Source organism: Hemicordylus capensis, chromosome 1, assembly GCF_027244095.1.
Source record: "Hemicordylus capensis ecotype Gifberg chromosome 1, rHemCap1.1.pri, whole genome shotgun sequence".
Lineage (NCBI taxonomy): Eukaryota > Metazoa > Chordata > Lepidosauria > Squamata > Cordylidae > Hemicordylus > Hemicordylus capensis.
The window spans coordinates 125,842,901-125,866,170 of record NC_069657.1 but is presented as its reverse complement, the minus strand read 5'-3'; the positions used below and the strand labels follow the sequence as shown (position 1 = coordinate 125,866,170).

The following is a 23,270-nucleotide window of genomic DNA, read 5'->3' as shown; positions in this document are numbered from 1 at the left end:
CCTCTTCCCTTTAAATCACACACCCCAACTGTATCCGCCAACTGCCATGCCCTATAGGATTCCAAACATGTTTGCCTCTCAGCAATTTTTCTTCATGGGTGTACTATATAATCTGTGAGCCAAGAGATTGTGATCTTTTTTGTGGCTGTGGCAACAACCTCCACAGTCTCACAACCAGCAAAAAAGATTCCAGATTGTCTTTAAAGTTTAACAAAAAATGAACTAAAATCTATGAGACCCTCTCTGTTTATTTGATTTGAGACCTGACTTATCAATGGGTCCCTTGCAGAAGCACCATTTAGAGAAAAAAAGTGGGACGGTCGTCGGTCTGGCCCCACTGTCACCACTGCCGTATTGCTCACTAAGACCCTGTTGCTATAAACAAGGATATGAGGCCATATACTAGTTACACATGCCAAAGGCATAAATCCTTTTGCTTAAAAAATAAAAGTGATTATTTGATTGATTGATTTAATTTTATATCCCACTCTTCCTCCAAGGAGCCCAGAGCGGTGATTAGGTTTCTCCTCACAACAACCCTGTGAAATAGGTTAGGCTGAGAGATACGTGACTGGCCCAGAGTCACCCAGCAAGTTTCATGGCTGAATGGGGATTTGAACTTGGGTCTCCCTGGTCCTAGTCCAGCACTCTAACCACTACACCACGCTGGCTCTTTTTTAAAATCTGTGTTGATCTAGTTATTAAGATGTTTAACAAATAGCCACATCAAAAGCTCTGGAAAATTAAATATATGTATTTTTCACAGCCGAGTTTGAAAGCAACCAAGAGTGGACTATGAGGATTGTGCATCGGCTCCAACCGTCCCTATTTACCAGGGACAGATGCAGACTCTGTTCTCTGGAATCTGTTCCTAGTAACTCACTATTCCTGTATTGTCTCCCCCGCCCCGCATCTCTTGGGGATGCCTCGTTCATTTTTTTTCCCCATGTGAATTGCTAGAGGAGTCATTCTTCAGGATTCAACTTCCCACCCACCCCCAGAGTCTCTAGAAATTAAATCTACAAGTGGGTGGTTAGGTGTGCCATGCCTCTAATACACCCACACCGAAATGGGTGTAGAACACCAAGGCATTATACAGTGCACAGTATATAGTGGCTGAAATCCAGTCTTCAGCAGTGCGTAATGAGAACCAGTTGCAGGGGAGTAATGGCAGGAGAGAGGGCCTGCCCTCAACTCCTGCCTGTGGCTTCCAGCAGCATCTGGTGGGCCACTGTGAGAAACAGGATGCTGGACTAGATGGGCCTTGAGCCTGATCCAGCAGCGCTGTTCTTATGTTCTTAAGGGGGTGGGTGGGTGGGCTGTAATCCTTGGTATGAGAATTGGCTGCTACAAGTGTTTTCCTTTTTTTCCACCTGCAAAATGTTGGAGGGTATGGCTTTGGCTGGGATATTGTGCTCTTCCCATTTGTGGCTTGCTTGTAGTCAGAATGATATGCCAAGCCTCCCAGGTTGCTTGGCAACATGCTCTACACATTCACAGACCAGTCTCTGTTTTCACCGATGAAAGGTATAGAAGGTATGGTTATGCCCTCCCCAGTGCTGAGTGGAAAGGTAAGGGAGCCCTTAAAAAACTCCACAAGCAACACTCTCTTTCTATTTCTTCCTATTTTAGCCAAATCATGTTCCCCATAGCTTTCTAAAACAGTAGCTAAGGGGGCTGTGACAAAAGATATGGGGATGGGCTCTCTTGTACTCTGAGCATTGCCTCCCTGCCCCCCACCAACCCTTTCCACATCTTTCTCTACTGATGTCAGAAACAGTGCCTCTGATTTCAACACCTTCTTTTTGATCAGATCTGACAAGCACAGAAATAATGGATTCATGAAATGTGTGAGGGAGAGAACTCTGCACATTGAGGATGGAAAAGGTTTTACTTTTCAGCACATCTGATACTAAAAGGCTTTACAACAATCATTTGACACTAAAAGGCTATCTTATCTCATCGCATTTGCTAATGGGAGCTGCTGTGGCAGCAATTATCCCCAGAGCATTTTAAGATCACTGAATCAATGCAAATTGGTTTCAGGAACAATGACCGAAGCTTTGACACAATGTCTTGAGGCTAATAGGAGCCATACCAGATAGGAATGGCTCTGAAATTATTGTGGAAGAGAGCTTTTAAAAGGTCTGGTTTGCCGGAAGATTTCTTACATTATATCAGCAAAACAAGCAATGAATGGTGTGGGTCAATAATGTCTTCCCTTTAGAGAAAAACATCTGCTCTCTTAGGATTTGGCCCTCCTCACTTTCCAGTCTCAGCACTGCTTGCCAAGTCAGATCCTGACTTTGCAAGACAGTCAGTCCATGATGTGTCAGCATATCTACAACTGCTGCACCAAAGCCATCATCACCCATTGACTCCTCAGCCCACACGGTGAAGTGTCTCCCTGTCAGAATACAGAAAGGATTCCCTTCGCTTGTTCTCTGAGTCATGCTGTGCCTTGGGCTACATGTCACAGTTCATCTCCTTTCAAAGGAGCATTAATGGAGAAAACTTCAGGCTCCAAACAGAAAAAAAGTTGCAGCAAGATATAAGGATTCAGAGACACAGAAGCTTTTTTGCCTGGCAAAGGATGCCCCTATTATTGAAGCTAGAGTGGCCAGGTATACCTCACCAAAAAAAGAACATGAATCACCAAAAGGAGGACAGAGAACATTTATGGCCAAAAAAAGGAGACAAAAGAGGACATTCATCACACAAAACGGACAAACAAGGGCAAAAAAAATGCATTAAAATTGCATATGTATATATGTAAATTTAGAAACATGATAATTTCAATATAAATACAACTCATCACAGTGGGGAAGCTGGGGGCGGGGGCGGGAGTAAAGATACCTTGCTGAGTGTCCACACTGCAGGTCCCTGAGAGGTCCCACCACTCAAGTGCCTCAGAGCAGAAGGGCTGAGAGGAAAGGGGGTACCTCACCTTGCTTTTTGCAGAGCCTTTTCCTGGTGTCTGCTCTCTTGCTGGGAACCACAAGCACTCTGGCCAAAGGTAGCCAGCAAAGGTGCACTTAAATGCAATTCTAGCTTCCCTATGCCCATCCCCACTGCACCTGGTGCCTGTGCCTCCCTTACCCACTCCTGTGGTTGCACATCTTTGTCCTGTTTCTGATCTCCCTTGGCCGGCAGCAGGGGCACTGCTAGTACTCAAAAGATCCGGGCCCTGCTTCTGAGAATTTAACTCAATTGTGCCCTCCCCCCCCAAATAATGACACCTGACTCTTCCCCAAAGGCAAACTTTGGGGAAGTAGAGGAGACAAATGCTGTACCAGGGGCCACAGAATCTGTTTTGTCCCCAGGACAGCATCTTGGCAGAAACGAGACGCGATAGCAACTTAGCAGAAATGAGAAGCGATAGCAACTGCTGAAGCAGCAGCAGTAGCGATGACCACTGGTCCCCCAGTCAAGGATTCAGGGCTCTGAGCCATTCACTGGGGTGGGGTGGGGGGCTGAGCCCCATGGGCCGCCCCCTGATGACACCCCCGGCCAGCAGCCAATCATTGCTACACCTGCACACAGTTCTGCCTCCACCCCCGGATGCCCCCGCTTCAGCCAGCAGCCAAGTGGTGCTGTGCCTGTGCACAGCCAGGACCCCAGCCCTGCTGGATACTGCTGCATCGACTTCCCCTAGCAGCTTGTCTCCCACAACCACAGGCTTGGATGGAGTTGCTGATGCCAAAGAGAGCTCAGTGCTGCTGTGGTCAGGGTTGGGGGAGCCCAGACAAAAGTAATTGAGCCAGATGCCCAAGTCCCAGATTTGTACGGCCCGGGTTTGCCCCAATCCCAGACAAATCCCAGACCAAAGAGCCAACCAGACAAATCCCAGACACTTAAAAACAGAGGATTGTCTAGGATAAAAGAGGACAGGTGGCCACCATAACCCAGGCTGTCACAGTTTCAGTAACGTTATCTTTTTAGTTTTTGGTGTACATTTAGGCTAGAGGCAGGTGGTAGTTTTTATTGAGTATTAAACTGAAGCATGGTTGATTATAGTCTGCTGGGTGGCCATGCAAGAGAGGACCTTCTCAGTGGTTGCCTCTGCCCTTGGGAACTCCCTGACCCAGGAGGTTTGACTGCCCCTCTCTTGGGGGGCATTTCAACAGCAGGCTAAAACCTGTTCTCAGTTAGCTTCCTCTGACTTTGTGCTATGTTTCTGTTCTCCCTGGTTTTTTGGGGTTTTTTTGGTCTACCACTTAATTTTTTAATTGTGTTCTTATCATCAAGTTGGAATTGTTTCTTTGTTGGATTTGTCTTTGTAAGCTACCCTGAGCCTTTTTGGAAAGAAGGTGGGATAAAATAGAATAAAAATAATAGGCATTTGCACAGTGCCTTTGAGTTTTCAAAGCACTTCACATGCATTATTTTGTAATACAGCTTTGTAAGATGAGTATTATTATCCTCATATTGTCACTGGGGGTGGGTTGGGGCTAATACTGAGAAGCAGTGGCTTGCCTAAGGCCATCTGGGAAGTTCCTGGCAGAGGTGAGATTCAATCTTGGAAAGTTATAATACACAGCTCAGTCTCTTAACCACTATGCTTACACCAGATGCCCAGGGGAGAGATAGTGCTGCATATCTGGCTGCTGCCAGCACAGGGCCTGAGATGATAGCTTTGGAACAGAGGTAGGCAACCTTAGCACTCCGACTATCATTGAACTACAACTCCCATCAGCCCCAGCCACAATTTATTGTGACTGGGGATGATGGGAGTTGCGGTTCAACAGCTGGAGTGCCAAGGTTGCTATCCCTCTTTTAGAAGAAGGGGGAAGATCTTATAAGTGCTATGGGGTGGAAAGAGCTGTGAGTTTGTTCTGTCATCCTAGGGTGGGCCCTACAGTAATCATACCTATTCCATAACTTTGCTCCTCATTTCATATCATGGGAAGTTCTGGAAAACATCACTCTATCTGAAGATACTGGGGAAAATATCATACAAATGTAGACAAAGCTCTGTAGGTTTGGTGTACTAAGAGTATGCCCACATGGGGATTTTATTTTGTTCATGGATGCACTAATGCAGCGCATCCAAGCTTCGGAAAGTCATACAGCACCCACGTAAATCCCACACTCCTTCCACCAGTGATTCACAAATTGGCGGACTGGGAATGAGTTTGCTCAAGGAGAATTAGGAAGTCTGATCAGAAGGCAAAAACATGCACAAACATAATATATCTTTTCTCCCCTGAGTACTGCTTCCTGCATCTCCAGCTGTGCACTGAGCTGCCAGTGTTTTGGAGCATCCAAACCCCTGTGCAAACACCAGCATTACAATCCTATGTTACCCAGAAGGGAGCCACACTGTGTTCAGTGGGGCTTACTCCCTACTAGTGCATTTAGGATGGCAGCTGCCATCATTTGCAGCACATGAGATGCATGCCAGAGACTTAGAAACCAGAGTACCACTGACCATGAACAAAGTAGCCTTGCTCTTGCCAGATGAGGAAGGCATCTCCTATAGCTGAGAATATCAAACCAGCAAAGATTCGACAGGCGCTGCGATGGGCCATCAGGAAATTGATCCCATGTGCCAGCAGGAAAACCCACAAGCAGAAGATTGGTAGACACTTGATGAGGGCACTGAACCAGGAAGGGCTGGAAGTCGGCAGCCAGAGGACGAAATAGACACAAGTGGCTTTGAAGAAGGGCACAAGCTTGGGGCCTTCACTCTTCACCTAGAAGAAACAAGGAGGAGTTGTCAGGGCTTTCCCCCCAAAGCCATCAAATCTGCAGAAGCCACATAGAGGCTGTAAACAACATCGCCACATTGTTCCCCTTGGCTTTGGAAGCCTATTCCCTTGTTCTTCAAGAATCCTGCTGACTGGCAGCAATTACAAGAACAAAGGCTTCTTGAACTTTACCAGACTTTTTCAATGTCATCAGCTGCATACCGCATCAGAACTGTTCCATGCCAAAAATAAGGGCTTAAGAGATTTGAGCTTAAACCTTGTAAAGCACAAAAGCCTTGGAAATCAATCTGATTCATTAGACTGACTTCAAGGAGTAATGCTACTTAGGGCTGTTTGATATATGGTGTTTTTTTAATGTGGGTATGGGGGGTGGGGGACACTGGACATCTAAGCACATGGTCATTTCTGAAGAGAGAGTGAGAGAGATATCCTCACCCACCCATCTATTTTATTGTGGACTGAACATAAAGTATATTCAGAACCCACTGCCAATTAAAGTTTCCCTGTTGTAGCATCTGAAATAAAGGGGCCATAGATGTCCCTGGTAGAGAGAGAGAGAGAGAGAGAGAGAGAGAGAGAGAGAGAGAGAGAGAGAGAGAGAGAGATTGATTAGGAGAACTAGGCAAGGCCTCTGACTGAGACCTTGGAGAGCCACAGGCAGTACTAGACTGAATGGACTAAGGGAGTTTCATATATTTAAAACAGGTGTGTGGGAGTGAGAGTATACATATTTTGGGGTCACATATGTGGGGGAAATATATGGGGGGCATTACAAAGGACTAGTTCATACAGATAAATGACCTCCACATGTCACCACAGCAACAGAAGTCACCACAGGACTGAATCCACAGAACACCAGTTCACAAAACATGTTTCCACATGATTCCAGTATCCAGGCATGAGGAGAAGGAATCACTGGAAAGTGATTTGATATGCCCTATCCCTTCCAGAAGTGCCCTTTTCATCACTCCCATCCCTAAAGCCTGCAGCCCCGGGGCTTGTCTATAGAACACTGCTGTGCAGAAACATTAAGCACAACAAATTAGCCTGGGAATCAACAGGCACCATTTCTCCCAAATGACACTCCTTGTTTCCACGAGCAGCTCTACCCAGACTTGAACAGGCCTAGCTGGGCAGGGCTGCTCGTGTGGAGCTCTGGGCCTGGGATCATGTGGAGCTGCCTCGCTGGGTAACCTGAGGTTTCTCCCCGGGCGAGGACCCAGGTAGAAGGGTGCACCCTCCCCACCCCAATCACAGGTAGTGAGAATGACCTTCTTCACTGAGATCCAGAAGCCCACTGTGCTACATGTTGAAAAAGCTCACACTGGTCCAGTAAGTGCCCCTGTCATTTGTGTAGATGTGTGGGACAAAGGTGAACTGATGCACACTGTGCCTGTTGATGGTGAGGCTCAAATGTGCTATATGCTTACATTCTGTTGCAAAATGAACAGACATTAAACCCAGAGCTTGCTCTCTCTCGGACAAGTTTCTTGGAAGGTTGATTTAAAACAACAACAACAACACAGCAGATTTTGGGTTGTAGCTCAGCCACAGTCCTAAACAACAGACGGGTTTAAGCTTGTATACATGTGACCCAATACATGCAAATAAGATGTGGCAGCCATATTCCCACAGTATCCTGTTGTGGTTATGCAATGATTCTACAGAGTCACCCACAAAATGAATGAAAGCTGAGGAGCATGAACACTTGGTACATTTCCTAACAAATACAGAACAGGTTTGCCAGCACCTATTCATATCACCTTACATCAAACCATGATATTTGGGTAGCTATCACCCTCATCACAAATTGAAACAAACACTCTAAGGCTGCAATCCTGTGCCTAGTGAGTAGACTTGTTTTTGAGTACACATGCACAGGACCGGATGGTGCTTAAGGCAATGTTTACCCAGGAGAAACCCACAGGGTGGTTCTACATCAGCTGCAGAATGGGAGCTAATTTAAATGTTCAGAAAAAGCATGTTCTACAGTCTTGGATTGAAAAACAATTGCTTTCCAGGAAAATCTGTTATGAATATAAGCATATCAAGGAAAGAGTTCAGTTTGGAAAAGGGTCTCAGGCATGCTACAGAGCCCTGGGCTGTTCTTCCATTTTCTTTAAATACTGGCTGAATCTAATCAAACAGAATTTTTGATTAAAACAATTACAATTTGAGTGCCAGTAAAAACATCTTAAAAGACAACACAGTACAATTTTGTACTGTGTTGTCTTTTAAGATGTTTTTACTGGCACTCAAAATCATCCCATAAACATTTGTGCTAATCTCCACAATGTCAATTGCTGTCATTCAACAGTTACATACAGGCAAAAAGCTTAATTGGCCGGTTCTTCTAGGTGCTTTCCAGATTAGACCTTGCAACCAGAGGCGTAATGATAGGGGGGCTGGGGGGCACGTGCCCCGGGCGCCATCTTTGCGGGTCATGTGGGGGGGGCGCCGCCATGTTCCCTGCCGATCCCAAAAATTTTTTAAAAAAAATTTTAATAAAAATTTCTCCGGAGGGAGCGCATCGGCGCCCCCTCCCCCACGAGCGGTCCCTTCCGCACCCGCGCCCCCCCCATTGCTTTGCTGGCCTCAGCCTGGCTTGGCGGCGGGCGCATTGCTCACTGCTTGCCTTGGCTCGCTCTATCGTCGACGGAACTTATCAGGCCAGCCAGAAGCCAGCAGACCTTAAAAAAAGGTTTATTAGTTGTTACTGGGCGGATAGCGATACATATGTTAGGTGATAGCCGGATGTAATGGGGAAATCTTGGGAATACCCTGGGATGGAGCTCAAATCCCAGTTTCTTCTGCAAGGTAGGCTCTAGGATTCCCCTTATGGTGCCATCGCTTGAGTTTGTTTTGTAGTGCAGTTTTTCATGTCCATCACTGGAGGAATGGGTAAATTAGAATTGAAAACATTTTTGAAGCATCTGTTGCAGATTTAAAATACGTGGATTCTGTTTTTGATTGAACAATTTCTTGTGAAGGGCTGACTTCTATATCAATGCAGCTTATGTGTGCATTCCTTGATGTGGAATGTATTTGAAATTTTACAAAGTTCATTGTATCAATTTAATCAAGAGAAGCCATTATCTTTCTGTGCATTCTCAAACTATTTGACCGTGATTCAAATATTATAATCTTTATGTTAATCTATTAAAAGCAAAAGCCAAACTGACTGGGAGGGGGCTGTAATTACATCACAGCCTTTGTGCAATTAAATTTGAAGGCTTGGAATCCTGATCTTCTAGAAAAAGGAGTAGGTCTGAATGAAATGTTCTATTTTTCACAGTCTCCACCCATATACTGGGGATCTTTCAGGACCTGTGGCCTGCTTTACCTACCTGTATATTTGCTGTAGCAGCTACTGTAGCTGTTGGCAGTTTTCCTAATTGCCCCCAAATGAGGCTCTTGGAATGAAATCAACAATAGTTATTGGAGTTTGGGTAAAATATATGTAACTAGTAGCTTTTATTTCGGTATCACTTTCTCTCTTTTCCCACCATCCCCTTTCTTTGCACGGGGACTTATCTTGTCTGCATTATTCCTGTTGAGTATTTAGCTCATGTTATGAGAAAACCACCTCAAATAATTCTCATTTGATAGCTTCATTATTAATTGATCAACAAGTTATCAGAATGTTTCTCTTTTTCAGGGATAAGAACCTATTTGTTAACTAATGTTGTGCTAGCAGTGCCTTATCTCTCTATATTTGGTGATCCTCAGTTGCCAGGATTTTGCAAAAATGTTCTAGATGAGTGGGGGAGGCAAAGGCAAAGTATTGAAGTTACCTGCTGTACCAAACAGTAATGAAAATGTGTAAATCAACCTTCCCCAAAGCCCTCATAATAAGTACTAGGAAAAGGCAACCTCCCTAAAAGTTTTTATTGAAGTTGAAGGAGTCTTAAGGCGATAGGCTTTGAAGAGCCAGTGTGGTGTAGCAATAGCAATAGCAATAGCAATAGCACTTACATTTATATACCGCTCTATAGCCGGAGCTCTCTAAGCGGTTTACAATGATTTCAGCATATTGCCCCCAACATTCTGGGTACTCATTTTACCGACCTCGGAAGGATGGAAGGCTGAGTCAACCTTGAGCCCCTGGTCAGGATTGAACTTGTAACCTTCTGGTTACAGGGCAGCAGTTTTACCACTGCGCCACCAGGGGCTCTGGTGTAGTGGTTGGAGTGCTGGACTAAGACCAGGGAGACCTGAGTTCAAATCCTCATTCAGCCATGATACTTGCTGGGTGACTCTGGACCAGTCACTTCTCTCTCAGCCTAACCTACTTCACAGGGTTGTTGTGAGGAGAAAGCTAAGTATGTAGTACACCGCCCTGGGCTCCTTGGAGGAAGAGTGGGATATAAAATGGAAATAAATAAAATAAAATAGAAGCAAAATCATTTTCTCAAATTTAGATATTTACAGTTTCATTCCCATATTACGTGACGGCCCTTAGTGCAATTAAATGTGACGTTCTGGAATCTTCATTGCTAGAAGAAGGAGTTGGACTGAAAGAAATGCTTACTTTTCCTGATTAAGTATAGTGTAGTGGCTAAGTGTCTGAGCTGGGAGCCAGGAGTCCTTGTTTCAAATCTAACTTGGAGCCAGCCTTAATGAGCAAGCTGGTTTTGGTTATTTATTGCATTTTTGGTTAATTATTGCATTTTGAAATTTTTGGTAATTTTGGTAATTTTTTAAATTTTTAAAATAAAAGTTTTCTGAAACATGTGTGTCAGTCAGATGTATGTTGGGGGGGGGCGGTGGTGGTGCGGTGGGGGGGGGCGCAATTTCAGTGCTTGCCCCAGGCGCCGTTTTCCCTATTTATGCTTCTGCTTGCAACAGGGTCACGTCGGATCTTGGAAGTGTGCTTTCACCCTTCCTGCATTGTGACAGCGCAGTCCCAATGCGGACAGCAGGGTGCCGTTCACACTGCCAATGCCTTGTCTCGAATTTAACCGCTCCAATATACAGCTAGGATGTTGTATATCCGGTGTAAGGAGTTTGCTGTTTTCTGGGGTAGTTAGTTGCTGCGAGACTGCTCCCCCTGCTGTTCACGTTTTCAATGCAACTTGCCTGAACGTAGGCATTTTGCTGCTGTTGAGCAGCTAGACTGCAAAGCACCCTAGTGTTGTAGATTTGCTGTTTATTTGGAGGCCATTCCTTGATCTCCAAAAAGTAACATCGCTATTGAATGAGATACCAAAGGAGTATTTTGTCTCAGATTTGATCTGCAGATAAAAGCTGACCATGTCTCATCAACATATTCAATGATGATAAATCAGTTCATATTCAATGATGATAAATCCTCGTTCCTATGAATGGTTTGGGGAACCAGAATAAGATTCAACCCATTCAGTAGAAACATGCTAGTTTAAGAGCTGCAGCATTCAACTAACTCAAATAGCTGACTGTAGATTCAAGTGAACCACTCAAGTCAGACAACATATTTAGGAGCTAATTATTCAGGTTCCTTTGTCCAGTGAGAAGTTCCTTAGTCAGTTTCCCTCACCCCTCTGTTCAGACATTAACTACATAAGAATTAAAATTATAAGAGGGCGGAATTAGAAGCGGGTGGACTGTTTTTAATAGCGTGGAGGAAGGAAACTCCATAGTTTCCTTGAGCAAGTTTTTATGTTGGCTAAGTATTCCCACTATGAGGAAGCGCTTTGTGACATCCAGCCTAAATCAAGTTTCCACCTTGCAGGTCAGACCCTTTAATTGCTTCCGGTTAAGCATGGCAGCATTACCAATTAATAACCTCTTCTGCCCCATCACATCTGCTCCTGTTCTTGTGGAGGGGATTTGATTATTAATTATCTCCCATTATTGTTTGTTTTAATTGTTTATTGCAAAATAGTAATAGTTTTAATGTTTTAATTGTTAATGGGGTTAAACTGTTTTTAAAATGGTTTTGTATTGATTATTTTTTAAATGACCAATTTGCAGGTTTCATTCTTGCTGCTGTGCACCGCCCAGAGCTGTTTGGATGGCGTGGTATATAAACGTAATGAATAAACAAACTGCAAAGGTAGTGAAACTATCACAACTGGAGTGAATGGTATGGAAGAACATATTCCATCCACTATTTGCATAAGAACATTTATTTATTTATCTATTTATTTATTTATTTATTTAAAATATGTATACCTCGCCTCTCCAGTACACTAACCATATATTGGTGCGGCGGGGAAATGACTTGACTAGCAAGCCAGAGGTTGCCGGTTCGAATCCCTGCTGGTATGTTTCCCGGACTATGTGAAACACCTATATCGGGCAGCAGTGATTTAGGAAGATGCTGAAAGTCATTATCTCATGCTGCGTGAGAGATGGCAATGGTAAAACCCTCCTGTATTCTACCAAAGAAAACCACAGGGCTCTGTGGTCGCCAGGAGTCAACACCGACTCGACAGCACACTTTACCTTTATCTCCTGTACAGTACTGCTTGGGGCGGCTCACAACATTAATAAGAAGATACAATGTAAAAGTAACATAAGACTAATAAAATTAACCAAATTTAAGTTAAACAAATTAAAACCAGGCTAAAACCACATTTAATATTACATTTTTTAAGAGTTCCAAATTAAAAATTGCCAAAGAATCCAAACATTGCTGAAGACGTGCTCTTACCACTATTGTTATATCTCTTATTAATTAAGTATAACTGCATTAGTATAGTGCAGTGGACTCAAAGGCCTACTGAGCTATGAGTGTTCATGTGCAGGAGCACATTTGTCTCCCCCCCCCGCCACACCCCTGAAAGGAGAGTATGTTCAATGAGGTCATGTGAAGAGTTCTATACTTTTCTTTGCAGAAATGAAGACGTGGCTTTTCTTCACTGGAAGAGATGAAGAGCTTTGCAGAGAGACCAGCTCTGTCTGGTAACTTTCTCACAGAACATGAGAATGTTCAGGAACTGAGGGACATAATTCTCTGTTAAGTAACCACCTGTACTTTACCTCCTTCATCTTCACTTTAACTCCTCTGTTAGTGAGCACAGTATAGGCATTAACTCATATTAAGGTCTGATAAAGTGAGTTAATTTTTAACATACAATGTTGCCTGAGACAGGGGTGCAGATCCTCCCTAAGCATTTGAGGAGGTACCCCCCCCCCGAATTTTACCGAACTCCCACTTGCCAAACCTAATAACCTATATCTTTCCCACAAAAGTGTCTTTCCTCCCCACATCCCCCCTCCCACAAATTAAGTGAGGAGTTGTGGCTCACGTTTTCCTTCTGTCTGTTCCCCCCTGGCCTGAGTGGGTTATTTTACTCTACTGGGCAGTGTGCAGGTTGATTAAGAAAGAGTTTTGCAGGTGCTTACTACACACAAGACAACAATTCCTACTGTATTTTTGAGATGTGTGTATAATGCTCAGCTCACAAGTGGCTTTCTGGCATGATTGCTCCCTGGTTCAGCAAAACCAGGAGCCTTTTGCAACACTTCAAAGCCCCACTCCTCAGCTGACTAAACCAGTAGAGTTAGCAGCCAGTAATGCTTGACTTTTAAAAGAGCAAACTGTGGCTATTTGCCAAAGGAATATAATTAAACCCTTGGCAATACGCCCTTGAAATCCTTGGGTACTGAACTTGAATACATTGCTGCTGTCGTTTATTTGGCATCAAAAACTGGCAATTCATTTGAGATGCAGAGAGTAAAAGAGTCATAGAAAATTAATCAAACTGGCATAAAAAAAAGGCTTGTCTATCAAAGGGACAAGAATTCCTTCACAGCTGTGCACTCTAATAAGTTCTCTAAGATGGTTTCTTTATACTCAAATACTTTAATGAAAGGTTGTTCAGAATACTACAAAGTAAACTATTATTTAAATAGATCAATATAATTATTAGGGGATTCTAGTCAAAACAAACAAAAACACGAAGTTCTATGTCTCTGGCAATTTTTAAAAAACATTTGAAAACCCACCTCTTCACTCAAGCTTTTTCAGCGTTTTAAATTCTTAGGTTTTAATCTGTTTTTGACTTTTAAATTGTTTACATTGTTTTAAGTTTTATGTATGTTTTAACTTGTTTTATGTTATTAACTGCCCAGGGATGAATGTTTGGGGCAGTGCCACCTAATGGTGCAGCGGGGAAATGGTTTGACTACCAAGCCAGAGGTTGCCAGTTTGAAGCCCTGCTGGTATGCAGCAGCGATACAGGAAGATGCTGAAAGGCATCTTCTCATACTGCATGGGAGATGGCAATGGTAAACCCCTCCTGTATTCTACCAAAGACAACCACAGGGCTCTGTGGGCGCCAGGAGTCGACACCGACTCGACGGCACACTTTACTTTACTTTACAGATTAGATAAATAGATAGATAGATAGAACGAACAAGTGGAGCCCACTTGCCATTTCTTTTCAGCATCCAATTTATAGGACCTCTCTAGTTTGTTTTCAAAATGGCAGACCACAATAAAAATATCTCCATCTGAATCCCCTCCCATGTAGTGTGAATGTGGCTAGTATCAAACTGTGAACAAATGATTTCTAAAAGGAGTGGTGTTTGTACTTTTAGTGGCCACCCTTTTGTTTCAAGATGATGGATCAAAATAAAAATACCCATCAGGATCCCCTCCCATCTACTGTAAATTTGGCTCATATAAGTCTGTAAAACACAAAAGTTATAGGGGACACATACACATGGCGATCTCTTAAGCTTTCTCCCCTTTAGAAAGTAGGCTAGAAATGGGTAGCAAGTGAGGCGGGTCTCATGATCAGAGGCGTAACTAGGGAAAACGGCGCCCGGGGCAATCACTGAAATGGCGCCCCCCCCCCCGCGCCCCCCAACATACTACATTATACTTAGGTTTTTCCTCACAAGCGCCTGCCGCCGCAGCCAAGCCAGGCCACTGACTGGCCGCCAGGCGCCAGCAAAGCAATGGGGGGGGCGCGGGGGGCGCGGAAGGGACCGCTTGTGTGGGAGGGGGCGCCAACGCGCTCCCTTGACTGCTGCAGCGCTGCTGCACTGAGCAGGAAACATTTGTATTAACAAAAAATTAAAAAAAAATTAAAAAATATATTTTTTGTCATGGCGGCGCCCCCCACGTGACCAGAAAAGATGGCGCCCGGGGCACGTGCCCCCCCCTGCCCCCTATAGTTACGCCTCGGCCTGCCTCGGGAGGGTTAGCGGGGAGAGCAGGCTTAGCCATGTGTATGTGGCTTAGCCCGCTCTGCCCACACACAAGCAGTCAGTCTGCTCCATGCAGCTGAACTGGCTGCCCACACAACTGCCGCCTCTGTTATGGAGCCGGCAAGGGCTGGGGGGATTGGGGGCCATGAGGCCCCTGGAAGTTCCAGCATGCCCTGTGTGAGTGCACAGACCCCCAAGCCGGGAGGCTGCCTTTGAGCCTCCTGGAGTGGCGTCTACTCGTGAGTTGCCATGGTGTGGAGCAGCGCCGCAGCAACACACGGTTAGAAAACCCGGGTTTGTGGACTGCTTGCTCTGCAAACCCGGTTTAAGGGCAGGGCTACTTAAGCGGATGACCCGCTTAAGAACCACCGGGCTCGCAGCTGAGCCCGGTGGTTCTCACAATGAATCGCCTCAGTGTATTGTACTTAGATCACTTGAAGCACCTTCCTCCACACAAGCCAGCCTGCATTTGGTCCCCCCACCCCACTATGTGAAGCCAAGTGGGTGTTAATCAGGGGGAGGTGGCCTTTTTGATTGTGATGTCTCAGATATGGAATACCCACCCCAGAGAAACTCATTCGGCAGCATTGGATTTCTTTCCTGTGCCAAGCAAAGACTGACTGGGCTTTCTACCATGTTCTGTAAAGTGTGCCGTCAAGTCCATTTTGACTCCTGGCGCCCACAGAGCCCTGTGGTTTTCTTGGGTAGAATACAGGAGGGGTTTACCATTGCCTCCTCCTGCGCAGTATGATGCCTTTCAGCATCTTCCTATATTGCTGCTGCCCGATATAGTACCAGCGGGGATTAGAACCAGCAACCTTCTGCTTGTTAGTCAAGCATTTCCCTGCTGTGCCACTTCAGGTGGCTAGCATGTTCTGTGGCTGGTTTTAATGTTTTTTATGGCTTGTGCTTGATTTTAATGTTTTTGGCTGCTGTTTTTGTGGTTCTGTTATTTTTATAATAGTGTACTGTATTTGCATTTTAACCCTGGGAACCATGTGGTGAAGGATAGCTTACAAATTGCCTTAATGATACTACTGACAATCATGCCATCAATACATCTTTTTGTTCTGATTCTTAAAAAGGATTGATTGGGGACATTAGATAACAATTGCTTTAAAATGCAACAAATCTCATGACTACCCTTGTAGGAAGCTTTGTGTAATGATATAGGCAAATTTCAGCTAAACCATCTCAAAGCATTTAACAACCTAGTAAATAAAGATTCCTGGTGACCACAGAACTCTATGGTTGTCTTTGGTAGAATACATGAGGGGTTTACCACTGCCATCTCATGCAGTATGAGATGATGGGGCTATTCTTACGATTAACAAAAATTGGGCTAGGAGAGCCTAGCCCGATTTTTGTTAATCGTAAGAACCACTGGGCTCACAAGCGAGCCCGATGGTTCTTGAGCGGCTAACCCCCTCAAATAGCCCGCCTCTTAGCCCGGGTTTGCGGAGCGAGCACTCTGCAAACCTGGGCTATCTGCTCGTGAGTAGCCGTGGCATGGCTCCATGCCGTGGCTACTCGTGAGTAGACCCCCGACTGGGTGGCGAAAAGCCGCCTCCTGGCTCTGGGGGTCTCCCAGTATGCCCTGTGTGCTCGCGCAGGGCATACTGGGGCTTCCGGGGGCCGCACAGCCCCTGCTCCCCCCAGCCCCCGTCGGCTCCGTCACAGAGCCGGCAATCGTGTGGGCAGCCGATCCAGCCGCCCAGGGCTCCCTGCCTGGTTGTCTGCGGGGAGAGCGGGCTCTCTCCCCGCAGTTTCAGCGAAAGCGAGTCTCACGGATTGTGAGACCTGCCTCGATGCCTTTCAGCATCTTCCTATATCTTTGCTGCCCGATATAGGTGTTTCTGGGAAACACACCCGCGGGGATTCAAACTGGCAACCTCTGGCTTGCTAGTCAAGTCATTTCCTGCTGTGCCATTAGGTGCATTTTTTTCATGGCTTGTCACTGATTTAGCCTTCCTTATTGTAGATGGAGTTAAGGATAGCCTTCAAATGCTGTCTGTCATGAGTCAGCTTTAAAACCTTAATTTCATGGCTGTTGCTGAATCATAAAGTCATATCATAAGAGACAATAATCTACACTGCTCTCTTTTGAAAATCCTGTTTTCCTACACTAGATGAACTAATTCTTAAACTGATGTACTGTTATGTAGTATAGGCATTTCATACAGGAAGTTTAAGACACAACTGAAAAATGAGCAGAATGGGGGATAAAGGCTGTGACTCCAGATCTCTAGCATTCCTTTGGGCATCAGACCAAAGAACGGAAGATAGTACAATGCAAACATAACTGTGTGTGGTCAGAAATGTCTTTTTTACAATCAATCAATTTTTATTACAGCAGTTTGCCAGCCGTCTTTTTTACAATATTCAGTGGTGTTGAAGATGGAACAGAATAGAACCAATTTGAACTTAGTCTGCAATCCTGTTAATACTTACATAGGAGAAAATCCCATTGAACACAGTGGGACTTACTTCTGAGTAAGCATGCAGAAGATCCTGCTGCAAGCCTAGAATTGGTTGCAATCAGATATTAGAAACCCACCTCTTAATCATCATATTTCCAGAATCCCCATAATGTTATACTAATATTTGGTGAGATTAATATGGGTGAAATTGTTTTCTGAAACTCCTTCAAGTCTGGGGCTTGCAGGCTTGCATTCCAGAGTAGCACTGCTCTACTGCAAGCACGTTACACATGCCCAATAGTTGCACGACCTGCAGCACGCCTAATTTGTTTGAAAGGGAACTTTTGTGCAAAAACATTAGACTGCGATTCCATACCCCCCCCCTTTTTTAGTGCAACTATGCAATATTCTCAGCATAACTTTGTTCATTATGCAAGTGCTTCGCTAGTCAGGATGTCTGCCAGCATTCCTATTTCCTACTCTGAACAATCTGTTCCTGACACCTAGCCATTCAGCAGGGTGAGGCAGCTTGTGTTAAGCAGCAGATTCTGAAGTAGCATTAAAGGGAAGCAAATTGTCATCTCTTTATCACCTTGCTATATTTTAACCACATTTGGATTTTCTGCTCAGGCACCAAAATGTTGAGCCCTCCCCAATACTCGTGACCTAGCAAACCAATCTGGCACAATAAGTTCTATAGCTACAGAAAGACTCCAGGACTGATCCTAATGAAGATTTTCAAGCTACAAAGCACACATTCTCCAGACACACTTAATTATTTATATCACAATCTTCTGTGAAAAGAACACAGATTGTACATTACCAACAGAAAAGAAAAAGGCTCTGTTTTCTCAGGTTTCATGACATTCTAAATTTTGCCTCGTGGAGACTAACAGGCTGAAGGAATGGGTAATGAGATACAGATATTCTAGGTCATAGTTTCAATTAGTCTGATATTGAATGGGGATATGGTCTGAGATGAAACGAAAGACAAAGATACTCTCTACATCCTTGAAGAGTGCAAGGCCACGCTCACTTTATTGCAGAACCAGGATCATATGCGCTTTGTATGTTGGTTGTTCTTTACATCTAGGCAGAAATGGCACATGATCAAATCTGGCACTCTCAAGAGTTGCGGTTAGATTCTGCCTACAGTAAAATTCAGGACAACCTTGGAGGGGCCTGCTCAGGTGAGTGAGTGTTATGAGGCTCCTGCAAAAAGCCCAGACTTTAATGAACCTCCAAGGGGATCTCGGTAGAAAATCTGTGTACGTAATAAATATACTTAATTTATGTACTTTTTATTGTATCTAAATCCCATGGTGGGGTTTAATATTCTTATTTCATCCTGAATTAAATAATGCAAAGTATGAATGTACTTGATTAAAAAAAATACAACTTTTTAGGCACAGTATGCTGTGAAGCCCTGGGTATAAGCTTCTCTCAGAGAACTAAAGTCAGCATTTTGCACTGGATTATTATTATTTTTTTTTTTACATTTATATCCCGCTCTTCCTCCAAGGAACCCAGAGTGGTGTACTACATACCTGAGTTTCTCTTTCACAACAACCCTGTGAAGTAGGTTAGGCTGAGAGAGAAGTGACTGGTCCAGAGTCACCCAGCTAGTTTCATGGCTGAATGGGGATTTGAACTCGGGTCTCCCCGGTCCTAGTCCAGCACTCTAACCACTACACCACACTGGATGACTAAGGACATGCAACAGACTGAGGTATGAATAGAGTGGTCATGTCCTTGGATGGTAGAACTGAGAGATACATTGAGACTATGTGATGTAATAGTACTACTCTAGAGGGTCACTTAATTTCAACAGGATTTCCACTGAATAATTTAGTCAAGATGTCAGCCAGTAGTCCTGTTCACACAACCATATGGAGGTGGGTTGAAAGTTTAGAGAGCTCTTACCCCATTAACAGCACACAAATAGAACCTCTGTTTGGGTTAGCAAACACAGAACACGTCATTAAGCCAGGCCCAGCATCCATTGCTGAAATCAGGAGCTGATAGTCTTTTGAGGCTTCCATGCCTTCCTAGCATGCTTGTGCTGCCAGTAGATTGGAAAGCCACATTACATCAGCAGCTGCCATCTGATTGGCCATGAAGAAGCAAGAGGCAGACCCTGCCCTGCCGAGGTGGCTGCAGCTACAGGATCATAGAGTGTGCTTTGCAGAGTGGCACATCCATGGACAGCAGCTCCTGTGGCCACAGCTTTCTATTGTATCCAGGCCTGGTGGCTGGAGAAAAGAGGTAAATGGATCCACACAACCAGAAAAGCAAAGTAGGGGAGCTCTCTTCTCTTCCTACCTTGGCTAAGAGCATAATAAACAAAAACTGGGTCACTCTGCTTTGGGCAACCTGGGTTGGAGGGATATTCCTGAGTTCACACAATCATGCAAACCAGGGTAGCCTGCCTCCTATCCTGATTTTGATGATTGTATGGACAGGCCTACTGTCTGCTCCTGGAGAAGCCCTGGTTTATCATTCTATAAGGAACAGGGTCTCCTTAGTTGTGGCCCCACCACATTATGGAACATTGTAGTGGACAGCTCATTGAAAGTGTTATTTTAGTGTGCAGCAGCAGTGAAAAAAGATAATTCCATGCTAGGAATAATTAGGAGGGGGATTGAAAATAAAAATGCTAATATTATAATGTCCTTATACAAATCAATGGTGCGGAGACATCTGGAGTACTGTGTACAGCTTTGCTCACCATATCTTAAGAAGGATATTGTAGAACTGGAAAAGGTGCAGAAGGGGCAACCAAAATGATCAGGGGCCTGGAGCACCTTCCTTATGAGGCTATGCTACAGCATCTGGGGCTCTTTACCTTGGAAAAGAGGCAACTAAGAGGCGACATGATCCAAGTGTATAAAATTATGCATGGAGTGGAGAGGGTAGACAGAGATAAATTTTTCTCCCTCTCTCACAACACTAGAACCAGGTGTCACCCCATGAAACTGAAGGTTGGGAAATTTAGAACCGACAAGCAGAAGTACTTTTTCACACAGCGCTTAATTAATCTGTGGAATTCCTTGCTGTGGGATGTGGTGATGGCCACCAGTTTGGATGGCTTTAAAAGGGGTTTAGACAGATTCATAGAGGACAGGTCTATCAATGGCTACTAGTCTGATGGCTGTGGGCCAGCTCCAGCCTCAGAGGCACGATGCCGCTCAATACCAGCTGCAGGGGAGCAACAACAGGAGAGAGGGCATGCACATGCCCTATGGGCTCCCCAGAGGCATCTGGTGAGGCACTGTGTGAAACAGGATGCTGGACTAGATGGGCTTGATCCAGCAGGGCTGTTCTTATGTTAACATCATCACCTGGAAGGCCTGCCCTTACAAATGTTGGGAAATAAGAATAATTGACTTCTGTAGATGAGCTTTTCCATGCTAATTATTGATATCTGTTTATGTATATAGCTGGATCTTGTTATCTGTAGGGGCTCTTATCTCCACTACAACCGCGGATCCAACTGTGGACAATGAGGCATTATGACAATAGGAATGGGGGATTAGGTTCGTGAAGGCTGGAAAAAATGGCAAAAATCAGTCCCCCAAAAGGCAGAAATAACATAAATAAAATGCTGTACCATGCTCTGCGGGTCTGCAGCTGTCCAGCAATACTTCCCCTGCAAGTCCCAAATGCACCATTTCCCGTGAAAAATCATGGATTTTTTTTTTTAAACCGAAAAGCCGCAAAATGACACCTCTCCTCAAAATGACCTTGGAAGTCATTTCCAACCAGCCCGAAATCACAGATATGCTAAATTTAAGCCTTTTCTCGCATATACCAAGGTTGGGTGTCAATTACCCGACCTCAGATACGCGGAACCGTATATGTCGGGATCACATATAGCAAGGTCCACCTGTATATCTTATTTTGGTTGTATTGGGTGATGTCAAGAGTTTTATGCAATTTAAATTTAGTTTCATTTGTATTGTTCTTTTTATCTCCCAGAAGGAAAGGTAGGACATATCTTGAACCTGTTCAGATACTAAGATCATCCCCCTGCCTTCTGAAGTTAGGTAAAAGGTAGGTGGTGACTGGAAAGAGAGACTTCCCAGTTTGAAGCCCTTTTAGTAGAATACCCTCCCTTAGAGTCTTGTCCAGTGTTGAATCTGATGTCTTTTCAGCTCTGTGTGAAGACTGTGGTTGCACTCACATGTAACATGGGTCCACTGGACCCATGGTTCCACACCCTCCCTCCCCATGCGCTCTTGTCCGAATTCAGAAGTTCAGAAGAGCTGCCTCTCTGCAGTTAGTGAGACTGTAGAGAGGTGGAGGAACTGGCTGTGCAGGCTTTCTTCTTGTCAGAAGGGCAGCCCTCACAGCCAATCAGGCTAGATTTGAGGGGAAAGCTTCCAGATTCAGTCCGGTTCCAAATTCAGACATACTGCAGGCTGCTTGGAACCTCAGGTTGAGGTGATGAAAGTTAATTCAACCCAAGGGTTCAGATTGGAGTCCCAATCCTGAACCCTCAGTTTCATTGCCGCATCCAACTGTGGTTCCCTGCATTTAGATGTAATGTCTGCAGAAGCACAGGCCTATTCAGCTGCGGTTCTGTGTTACATGTGAATGCGGCCTATTTGTCTGCTCAAGCCTTTTTGCATATCATTGAAGCTGGTTTTAATACCTTTAACAAGTTGTTATTGATGCTTCTGTTTTTACATTTTGGTCTGTGTTATTGTTTCTGCATCTTGTCATTTAATTTGAATCTTGAAAATTAATTAGCATTAATTTGCATCTTGTCATTTATTTTTTCTCTGGATATTGTTATTACAATTATTTAGGAATTAAACTGAAAGGAAATGTATACATATTTTAAATAAACAATATTCAGGGATGTGGCCAAAAAAAAAATGGCTGTAGGTATCCATTTTCATAACATGGGAACAATTAAATGAGATGTACCTGGCAACATTTAATGAGCTTCTCAAATATTCATGTGTCTTAAACTTGCATCTGACCAATTAGCACATTGCTAAGTTGTGCTTCTCTGGCCATTTTCCAGCAGCTTCCTTACATGCAGATTCCCAACATAATATCAGCAGTAGTTCCAAGAGGTAACCAGATAGGTGAGAAGGTAAAATCAACAAAAAAGAGAAAACACTGGCTTTTCCTCCCGAAGCTACTTTCCCTTGGCAGAAACAAAGGTTTCTTATCCCTTGGCTCATTTTTCCTTCTAAGGGAATTTTAAAACCACCACTTTACTAAACTCAAACCCTTTCCATTAAGCAAAATTATATAAATTAAGCCAGGATAGATGCCATTATAAATCTAGAAATATTGGTTCTACTTTAGCTATATCGTAAGAAACATTTTGGCTTTCAGCCTTCTGTTTGCCATGCCATTTTGGTGATGTATGCATAATTATGTTTAATAATAGCTGGCAATTACCAGAATTATCCCTCCACACCAGGCCTGCTCAACTTTGACCCCACAGCTGTTTTTGGACTACAACTCCCATAATCCCCAGCCAAAGTGGCCAATAGCCAGGGACCATGGGAGTTGTAGGCCAACATCTGCAGGTGGGCCAAAGTTGAGAAGCCCTGCTCCACACGCATGCTAGCACACATGCCCCCAAATAGAGAAGGATGTCTTCTTTGCCTTCATTCCCTTGCATGCTCATTCCCTTGGATCCTCAGTGGCTGGGCTATGAAGTGTTTGTGGGAAAGGCTAGTTTGGGTCTTTATGTAATTTTTGTCTGCAGATCAATGAACACCAGCTCTTAAACCAAGAGTAAAGTAGCAACTCCTGGCTTACTCAGCCATTTATAGTAATTTTCACCGGAAATTTCACATGGATAATCTTCCAACAGACCTGATCAAATGTGAGAAGTTTCAAGTCAATCTGATCCTTTCTCCAAAAAAACATAATAATAGAATATGATGCTCCCCTGCATCCTGACAGTGGAGTGTTGACAGGCAGTCCATAATGAAGATATCCAAGCAACTGCATGTTAGAAAACCTCATCACC

General features: G+C 44.2%; 1 protein-coding gene and 1 long non-coding RNA gene across 6 annotated transcripts in view; one reads left to right on the top strand and one right to left on the bottom strand.

The window, feature by feature from the left end:
- TMEM86A (transmembrane protein 86A) overlaps positions 1-23,270 on the bottom strand; it is a 62,418-nt gene that overhangs the window by 14,158 nt on the left and 24,990 nt on the right. For both annotated transcript variants that reach the window (XR_008310771.1, XM_053267641.1), the window contains exon 2: positions 5,432-5,696. Coding sequence is in view for 1 of the 2 variants with exons in the window: in XM_053267641.1 (XP_053123616.1) it covers positions 5,432-5,696 (265 nt within the window). In the remaining variant the exon portion in view is untranslated. The remainder of the gene's footprint in view (positions 1-5,431; positions 5,697-23,270) is intronic.
- LOC128332877 (uncharacterized) overlaps positions 19,438-23,270 on the top strand; it is a 29,813-nt gene continuing 25,980 nt past the window's right edge. For all 4 annotated transcript variants that reach the window (XR_008310772.1, XR_008310773.1, XR_008310775.1 and 1 more), the window contains exons 1-2: positions 19,438-19,537; positions 21,251-21,325. This is a non-coding gene — a long non-coding RNA (uncharacterized LOC128332877). The remainder of the gene's footprint in view (positions 19,538-21,250; positions 21,326-23,270) is intronic.